At 46.8% G+C, this 9,991-nt stretch overlaps 1 protein-coding gene across 2 annotated transcripts in view; it reads left to right on the top strand.

Annotated features, from left to right (window-relative positions):
• Nucleotides 1–1,198: 1,198 nt before the first annotated feature.
• Nucleotides 1,199–9,991, top strand: part of PPP3CA (protein phosphatase 3 catalytic subunit alpha) — a 172,132-nt gene continuing 163,339 nt past the window's right edge. The window contains exon 1 of one of the 2 annotated variants that reach the window (XM_064710885.1): nt 1,199–1,854. In XM_064710885.1, the coding sequence (XP_064566955.1) occupies nt 1,797–1,854 (58 nt within the window). In that variant the 5' untranslated portion in view covers nt 1,199–1,796. The remainder of the gene's footprint in view (nt 1,855–9,991) is intronic. The other variant, XM_064710886.1, reaches the window with a different exon arrangement.

Below are 9,991 nucleotides of genomic sequence, written 5' to 3'. Positions count from 1 at the left end.
GCTCACCACAGTTACTGGAACAAGCTGAGAACTCATGCTGTTCTACTAAATGTCAGTCACATACAATGTCTTCTCATGCTCAGAGAAAATACCACAAGGACAGCCAACAAAACGTCCCCTAAAAATGTCAGGCAAATCAAAGCAGGGAGTATGTGTCACAACTGCCATCTTATATTCTTGGTGGCTTTCTAAAGCTATAGTATCTGCTAAGCAAGCAACTTGTACACCACCCTAGAGGGAAGTGAGAAGCTGGGTTAGGTGTTTGTTGATTCTTGGCTCATCTACACAGAAATTATTCAACAATAATTCTGTAAACATCCCTCTCCAGAACAGGTATGCCCTATTTTCCTCCTTAATTAAAACTCACGGTGTTAAACTAAACCGGAACAGCCCAGCCTTACCCTGGAAATTAGTCATGAAATTAGTCAGGAATAGCTCCTCCTGAACAACATGTATAAACAAGCCCATAACAATATTTATGTTGTCTGGAATGGTAGAGGACACCTTCACAGATGGAAAGTACTTTCCAATCCTCTAAGAAACATGAAGCAAGAGTTGTTGTATTTCTTCCAGCTGGGGGCGGCGAACACTTCTCACCCATGTTTGGCCATTCCGCTTGTCCTCGCAGGCCCATTTGAGGGGACAGTGGTGTCCCAGCATCGAGGCCGAGCTCCGGGCAAGATACACAGCTAGGGGAGATGGATGTAATTTTCCTTTATCCGAGGGGATGGCTCAGCAGACCCCCGGCTCAAGGATGCTATTTAAGAAGACTTCCTTTCCGCAGGCCAGCCCCGGAGTGCCGGTACCTGCGTGTCACCTCTCCGGGGACGCCGCACCTCGGCGCGGGCACCCGCGGGGCAGGCGCTTGGAGCGCTCCGCACCCGTGCGGGCTGGCGGGGCACGCAGGCGCGGCCAACCGGGCGCGGTTCCCGGCGCGCAGCCGCCGCCCCCGTGAGCGGCAGGTAGTAGGCTCCTTCTCGCGGCCACACGCAGGCTGTGCCGTACCGGACCGTGCCGTGCCGTGCCGGACCGGGCCGTGCGGGCGCTCGGCGGGGGATGCGCGGCCCCGGCGGGCGGGCGGGCGCACCTGGGCGGTGCGGCGCGCGCGGGGCGGGGCGGGGCGCCGGCAGTGAGTGGCAGCGCGGCGCGGGCCAATGGCGGCGCCCGGGAGCGGGAGCCGGGCGGGCGGGGCCGGGCGGCGCGCGGGGGCTGCGCGGCGGAGCGTGTGCAGCGGCGCGCGGGGCCGCGGCCGGTGTCGGTGCGAGGCGCGGAAAGACCCTGCGGGGGGCGGCGGGGAAGACACGGATCCGGATCCCGATCCCGGGCGGCGGCGGCGGCCGTGGTGGTGGTGGCAACGGCGGGAGGAGCCGGAGCGGCGCGCCGCGGAGGAAGGAAGCGCAGGGCCGGCCGCTGCGTGTGCAACCTGGCTGTTCCTGCTGCCCGGGTCCACTCGCGGCTTTTCCTGCCGGCGCTGCCTGACAGCCGCCCGCCGCGGGTGTTGTCGCCGGGGTCTTTGGCGGGGGGGGGAAGAGCGAGCCGTCCTGCACAGCCCGGAGGCGTGACTGAAAGCCAGCAATAATTAACTGGAGGAGGAAGAGGAGGACGGGGGTGGAGGAAGACGAAGGAGGAAGGCACCGCGCGGCAGAGCCCAGCCGAGCCAGCGAGCGGCGGCGGGACGCGGCAACTTCGGCCGCAGCGGAGGAGCCGGAGCCGTGACCGCAGCGGCCGCCGCCGCCTCAGCCCACGCCTGCCCTGCCCGAGGGGGGAGAGCCTCGCCGCCTCCCCGGCCGCCGGACATGTCGGAGCATAAGGCCGTCGATCCCAAGTTATCGACGACGGACAGGGTGGTGAAAGGTGGGTGCTGCTCCCCCGCCGCCCTTTCGGCCGGGTCCTCCCGCCGGGCCCCCTGCAGGGGTCGCGTCCGTCCCCCCTTCCCCGCCAGCCCTGGGCAGGTACGGCGGGGCTGCCGGCGGCGCGGCAGCTGGGAGGGGTGGGCTCGGCCCGGGGGCTTGCGCCGGGCCCCAGTGGAGGGTTTGCGGCTTCCCTCGCCTGCCTGCCCGGCGCTACATTGCAGCATTTCCCCCCCTTCCTCCCCCCGCCGCCTCCCCCCCTCCGCCTTGAAGGCGCTGCACAGGGCTGGCGTGAGAGAGAGGGGGAGCCCCAGCTTCCTCCCCCGCCCCGGTGCCTGGGGGAGAGGAGGGCTCGGCCCCCTCCCCCAGCCCGCCCGCTCCTCTGGGCACCCCCCATTCCTCCTTCTCCTCCGGACCGCGCTCCCCGGAGCCCCCCCGCAGGCTGCGCCGCCGCTTGTCACTGCCGTTCCGCTCCCCGCATGCAGCGAGGATGCCTGGAAGCCTCCCCGCGCCAGCAGCCGGGGCTGCGCTCCCGCACCGAGCGCCGCTGCTGGGGACCGGTTGCGCCGCTCGGCTCCGCCGTGCCCCGCTCCCGCAGGGCCGCCCCCGCGGCTCCCGCGGCGGGGATGCCGGGCGAGGGGGAGCGGGCCGCGGGCGTTGTGGGAGGCGGCGAAGGCTGCTTCCTCCTCCTCCTTCTCCTCCTCCTCCATCGCCGTCTCTTGCTGACGGCCCGGCCTGCTAGGATGTGAAGTTATCCGGCGGGCGTAGCGTGTCCGTGCTCCCGCGTGTGCGTGCGGGTGGCCGTGAGGGTGCTCGGCACAAACACGGATGGGCTCCGTGAGCTTTTCTCTGCTTCGGAGGGACGCCTGTGCTGCCAGCCTCGGCCGTATAAACAAATGAGAGTTTGGGTTGACAACACGTTGTGCCCCGCAGTACAGACCAAGGTTTTATTTACTGGGGTGATGCCTGATGTAAATTGCACGTGTGCATTTCTCGGTGTGTAGGAGGTGCACGTGTATTTAGTGGTCTGGGTTTTTTGTTTGTTTGTTTCTTTCCTTCCGCACTGGGCGCACAGCCAAGTGTATCCAGCTCTAGTGTATTTCACCCAGTTAGGTTATAACCCGTATGCTACGGTGGACAGCACAAATCCAAGGTGCAGCATGGATGTGTCCAGATCTTGGGAAAGCTGGAAATGGAAATGGCCTTGAAATACATACACTTCTGTATTTACATGAGTGTATGCCAGAATGAAACAATCAGTGTAAATATTATTTGGGAAGATGTGTTATTTGTGGTTTTGTGTTTATATTTACATTTACCATCTTATGCCTTTTCCCCTCTTATTCATTTTCTGCCCCTCCAAAAGAAAGTGTAGGTATTCAGCTATTGTAAGAAACATAATTGCAAGAATTTTAAGAAAATCGCTATTTACAAGTTAAGTCTGTTATATCACCCCAAGTGTAGGCTTTAAAGCCTGTGTTTAGCTGATACTTGTCTCCTGTAGAAACACCAAATGGTCATCCTGTTAGGAGATTATGGGGTATCTCTTTTTTTTTTTTTTTTTTTTTAATTTCCCTAATCTACGTGGTCCTGGTACATGACCAAACTCCTGATCTTTGCAGTGGCCAGCTTCCTTTGGCTTAAGACAATGTTTGTAATGAACAGGAATTATTTCAGTATTTACAAAACCTTTAGTGCTTTCAGCTCATCTAAATGTGTTTTGTCAGCAATTGCTCTTTGTGTTTTTCCCACGTGTAAATGTCTCAAAGATCTAAAACCACTATTTCTAAGAAAACTTAGCAGTATGTGTAGTTAAATACTTTTATTATGCAGCTCAGAGAGAAATCAACTTGGTTAAACTGAGTTCAAGTCTTGAACAAAAAGAACATAGGTGCTGCTTGAGTGTCCATTGCCCCTGTTAACTGTTTGTCTCATAATGTCAGTGTTTCAGTGTAGATGTGAAGATCAGCTCAACTGGTTCAGGCCTCCATTAAATATTGAAATCCTTTTAAGGTTTTAAAATAGCATCCAAAGAGTGTAGTACACAGTCAAGTGATTGTTCATAGGATTATTCTTTGCTGCATCATAGGCACTTCACACTGCCTTCCTGTGGACATTAAGGAAGTCAAGAAATTGGTGGTAATAAAGGAAAGATCACCTGGTTGTTTCTGTCATATAGGACATGATTTTTACCCTCTTGAGATGAACAACTGAAATGAGCTTGCAATGCTAAATTAACACAGAATAATTAAATTAAAAGTTACATTGTAAGCACCTCTATAAGTAGTTGATGTCTTGTTATTTTAGAGAGAATAACCAGATACTGTAACACTGGTAAAGTGCAACCTGAGAAAGCAAGCTAGTTCTTCTAAGTTAGAATATCATATAAAACCTTACTTAAAGGAAATGCCTTTAACATGGATGTAGTCTCCGGATTAAATTTTTCCCTCTGCTTGCCTGTGTGGCATTTTTTTGGTTTGATTTTATTTATTTATTATTTTTTTTAAATCCTCTCGATTGCTGGTGTGTGAGAGGAGATGTTTCCTACGAACAGTAACTCTGAGCTGGCTGGTGAAAAATCCTGGCTTGGCACTGTTACGTAACAGTGGGACGGGCTTGGGGGGATTACAGTTCCAGCAGCTTTGTGCAAATTGCTTGTGGCTGAGAGCTGCTTCTTCAGGGGGTTGCTGTGGGTTTGATTTTGTTTTTTGCTTCTCGTGCTTGAAACGCTCAAATATATGGAGAAGTGGAGCTTTTCCATAGGCGAGGGTTTAATCTCATAGTCATTTTTCTTTGCTTTTTTTGAGTTGTCTGAACTGTGCTTGAACTGATTTGACTCAAAAATAAAACGTGCTTTTGGGATGTGGGGAAAAAGGCTTGGGAGCCCCTAATGTTTTCAACGTCTTGGTCTTCTGGCTTTGTTATGCATATCTTACACTGTCATACGATGAGAAGTGTAAAGATGAAATTCAGGTTTGTGTGTAATGGTAACTTTCCAGAAGCAAATTAACTCTAGTTAAAATTGACAAAACTGTCTGTTTTGTTGGGCTAAAGAAAAAAGTAAAATTAATCCAGAGAATGCAGTTATGGTTTGAGGGGTACTTTCATTTTACTCTGGTGCTCTCCTGAAGATGGTGTGTATGTTGTGATGCAAATTACACAATTCATCTTTACTCTGAATTTTGTCATGCTGTAGAGGAGCAACACTTTGGTCTGTTGACTGCAAGTATGATGAACTGTATATTCAGGTGCATTCAGAAGTTTGTGGGATCAAGGCTCAGGACAAGATACTGTTGCAGGAGGTGCTGACTTGATGTGCTTATAATTAATTTAAATTTCTTGCCTTTTTGTCAGTGGTATGGTGCAGCTTTCACTTGAACAGAACTGTCTTAAAAGTTAGGGTCTTTCTTCAGGATTGAGGAAGCTATTCCTTATCCATGCTGCCTCCAACTCCTGAGACTTGGCAGCCAGAGTGTAGGCTTGGTTGTTCTTGTGAAGGTAGGAATACCTGTCCAGGAAAAACTGGACTGAGGGTAATAACTCATTTCACATGGCTCAGCTGCCTGATGTCAACAGCTTTTGCTAACTACTGACATTAGCAAGATTTGAACCCCACCCAGGGGGAAGGAAAAGCCATGTATCATGTTACTTGACCTCCTCAACGTGTTTAGTGTTGCATTAGTGCCTCTGAGGAATACTGCATTAAAGCAGAGTAATCCTAAATAAAAACTTTGAAAGTCAACTGGAGTAGTTGTACAATAAAAGTGAAGTCAGTATTTCTTGGAAATCTTGCACTTAGTTAGGTACACTAATAGTTTTGATTTTTTTTTTTTCTGGGCAGGTCAGATGGTTGTATGCTTTTGTGTGGATTTTTGTGTTTGGTGCTTTTTTATTAGAAGTGTAGTTTTAATGAAGTAATTCTGTCTCAGTTGTTTAGAAGGGCTGTAGCCATGGCTTGTGATCCTTGGTGTTGTCCTTTCCTCTTGTGCATTGCATGGGGAGGTGTACATGGTTATATCAGCAATTGACAACACACACTAAAACCAGACACTGCTGTCTCTGGATTTCAAACTGTCATTGTTAATGCTCTCCTAAAGTGCAGGCTGACAGTTGTTTGATATGTAATATGAATGCCAGCTCAGGATCGATATTTCACCATCAGTGTTCATTTCAGATTTGTCAGAGGTAAAATTGCTGTCAATAATGGGAACTCTAAACTTCATTGGTAATTCCCATTAGTCCAGGGAGACTTGTGTGTATTCACCAAAGGCTTGTGCTCCAGGCTGGAATCCAGCACTGGTGAATTGCAGAAGCCTGCTTCTGTCTTCCTGTGAATTGAGTTCAATTTTTCCAGCATAGATGTGTCCTACAAGTGCTTCAGTGGTTTTTGAGCAATTGTGTTGACCTGAACATCTGTAATGTTTGTGAATTTGGTGTATATTTTGGTGTAAATTTGGGTATTGCTTATTTATGGCAAGGACCAGGGTTACTTAAATAGTTTTAGGTGTCCAGTGCAGTAAAGCATGATAGGCCTCTCTGCTGAGGATGCTGAAGATTGTGTCTGTCTGATCCTCATGAGGAAAAAGAAGGAATTGCTTTGTAGCTGTTTCTGTTGGCATAGGAAAGCTGACTTTAATTAATTTATTGTTGTTGTACTTAGGGGTATACTGCTTGTCCTGAGGAAGACTGCATCTGGGTTCAAGGTGTACTATTAACTAGAGAATCCACCCACAGCTGTGCCAGAAAGGTGGCGCTGGTACAGCTGGGGATTGATTCTCTTCCTGTCCACTATTACGTTCAATTGAAGGAGCGGGTGTACATGCACCTCAGTTTTAGTAGCTCCATAGTTGCAAGTCTCCAGGTACCTTTATGAAACAAGCTGTGTGAGAGGCACCTAGGAGCAGAAAACAGTTGAATATACTTGGAGAGATATTATGGTTGTTTAGGAAAGAAAGCAAGGTTGCTGTGTTATGGTTTCTTATGTATATAACTAATTTGTTCTTACCTCATGTCAAAACTAAGTTAATACTTGTAAGACCAATAGATTTTATCAACTGAATGACACTTAGGTGTTGCAGTCTTTGTATGTTTTACATTGTACAAACCTGTGTGTGTATGTGGGATGTGTGTAGCGCTCATGAGGGATTATGAGTGTGGTGCTGAGAAACTGAAACAAAACCAAAGTACAGTCTTTGATGACTATGTGTAATAAAGCTGGTGATTTGTTTTGATTTATGAACTCACTGAGCCTCTTAGTCATTAAGATCATTTTGTAAATAAGCCCTTTAGTGAAACAAGTCTTTTGCTGTATAGGCATAGGGGAAAACTGTGCACTTGCTGAAGGGTGCCTTTCTTACAGAGTTATTGCTGCACTGCATAGGTGGGAGGCTTTTCTCGTGCTCTGTATGATGAGAGAGTGGCTTGCTGAGTGTGCTGAGTCGTGGGACTGATACGAAGTGAGGCACAAAATTGCCTTGTTTGTGTGTTAAATACCTTTTGTATGCTTCTGAATTCCACATTGGCTAAAGCTGCCTTCCGTTGCCTGCTCTTTTTGACTGAGCCTCAGTAGGGAGCTGGTGCTTTTAATACCACTGTTTGTAATCTTGAAAGAGGAGTACGTACTGAATGATATCAGCATTTAACTTAATTGGAAAATATGAGCCAGTTGAGGTCATTTTCTATAGGGAGATGTTGAAGAGAACAGTTGTTTTCTCTCTGTTATCCATACCCAAATTGAATGGTATTTACTTCCATCACATGTATCCCACTTAGAGATGATAGTTGTTGTGTGGATATGCTTGCATTGCAGTGCAGGTTGTGGCAGGAAGATCATGTGCAAAATATATTTACCTTTGTTTATATAACTTAATATTTTAAATTATCTTTTTTGTAGTTCTAGCTTCTAGAACTCAGCACAGTGTGTTCTGTCTGGTATTTCTAAAGGGATTTTCTATCAAAAGTAATTTTGGGTAATGTCAATAAATAAATACCGGTAGCCTGGATACTGCCAACTCATCTTCCCGGTTTGTTTTTTTTTTTTTTTCCACTTTCTTATGTTTTGCTGAGTGGCTCCTACTTCTAGTACAAAAGCAGGACTATAAGTTAAATTTGGTACTCCATTTAACTGTGAATATTAACTTATTTTAGGCTTCTCAGTGATGTTGAAGCAGTTTATAGTGGGGATTAGTTTCTTCTTCATAGCTTCAAGGAATGTGGAAAAAAGCACTTCCTTAAAAGTATTTTAAGATGGAGAGATACTGCTTAACACTTACTGTAAGCATGCCATAAAAGAAGCCACAAGTTTCTGAAGTAAAAGCCACTTCAAATCATCTTCATGAAAAGGTACCTTCTTATATTCTTTTGTATGTGGTTTCATGAATCAAATATAGGCTGTGATTTCACAATAGTTCTTCAGCTGAACATTCAAATAATTTCCACTTGTGATAATCAGTCATTTATCTTGACTTTCCCCCATAAAAGATCATTTTATGTCTATTCAGTAATGATGGAAACTATCACCCCATTTTTGAAAACCATTATACTGCATGTGCAGCCTAAGTGTGCACGTTCATCTAAGTGTGTGGCTCATGGAGTGGTCTGCCACTTGGGTTGTGGATTAAGATGTGGAATTGCTGGAGGTGGTACTCCAGGCACATACTTAATGGTTTCCTATAATTACTGAGTGAAGGCAGAGGCCAGAGATCATGTGTGGAAAACCAGGGAGACAATAAGTGCTATTATGATGGTAAATCATTCTTTTAAAGGTAGAAATCTGGACTAATTCCCACCCTATTTACTCTTCCCCCAGAAAGCTGCAGCTGTTGAAATAACACCTCCAGAGCAGTACCTCCTTGACAGTCATCTATGTGTGTTTTAATCTCTATTTATAGGAGAGCTTAGGCATGGTAGTGTTGATACAGCAACACTGTTGTATGAGAACATGACTGTCTTAGCTAATTGTCAACTAACACCATTTATGTTTGGAGCTGGAGAGGAAAAGAAGCAGAGTGGAAAGACACCACACATTAGAAATGGTGGTTTTAATTAGAAGTTAGTTCTTGTGTGTCTTGGGGTGCTTGTGTCTAAGGTGTAGATAGCATCCTTAAGGGTGTATTTAACCAGTTTTCAAAAACATTTCATTTGAAAACTGTCTATCAAACTTCATTCTACTTGTAATTAAAAGCTATGCTGAACTTATGTTGCAGCTTCTTTTACTTGTCAGCAAGTTGGGTTTTTAATACTTTCCCCTTCTCATGTTTCAAAATGCCCTTTTCCTGTCTATTCCTGTCCTGCATTTCTAAAACCTTTTCCTTTCCTCATTGCTCTTATGCTTGTTTGCTTATTGCTAAGTATGATGAGCAGCCTAAGTGCTGCCTGATAGATTTGAGTGATTTGGGTGTGTGTATTTAATGGAAGAGGTTCATGGAACACTGTATCTTTCCTTTTGGTGCATCTGTAGGTGCCTGGGGAAGCCTGTGAGAACAGGGGAAGTACTCAGACTTCTGTTGTAACTCTGCAGCCAGCTGCTGACTGTAGCTTTCTTTTCAGTGAATAGCTCCACTGTCAGTGTGCTGCTCAAGCTCTACCCAGCTTGTCACAGAAGGATGTCTCTATTCTGCAGCTCAGCTGCTGCTTGCAGGTTTCTTGCAGTTTATGTTGAACACTCATAGTATGGCTGTTAGTTTCAACTTGTGTGGTTTGCAAAGCCAGCATGAACAGCGTGTTCTTGGTTAACTTGGAAGGGAGGTGGTATGGGTCCTCCTGCTTTGGTGCTTTTATAATCAGACATGGAAGTTACTTAGCAATGAAGTGCACGACTTGGTGAAATTGGTAATACTTGAGAAGAATCCTGTGGTTCACCACAGATGAGTGAATTTTAAAACCCCCACCTTAAACTTTAGGATTGGAAGGTGCAGAACCTAGTCTGTATGGAGACTGTACCAAACCTTTGTGGAAAAGAAAGGGAAAAACCATGCTAAAAAAGGGTTGTATGAAATCTTTGAGAAAAGGTGCAACAATTTTTTTGTCTTTGAGAAAGGCATATCTGGGCTAATAAAATCAAACTTCAAAATTAAAAAGTGCTGTAATGTGATGAAACATGTACTGATGGAGACAGATATTGCTATAACAGTATTCTATCC

Source organism: Zonotrichia leucophrys, chromosome 4 (genome assembly GCF_028769735.1).
Source record: "Zonotrichia leucophrys gambelii isolate GWCS_2022_RI chromosome 4, RI_Zleu_2.0, whole genome shotgun sequence".
Classification (NCBI taxonomy): domain Eukaryota; kingdom Metazoa; phylum Chordata; class Aves; order Passeriformes; family Passerellidae; genus Zonotrichia; species Zonotrichia leucophrys.
The sequence above is the reverse complement of the archived record's forward strand: the minus strand, read 5'-3'. Positions and strand labels throughout refer to the sequence as shown.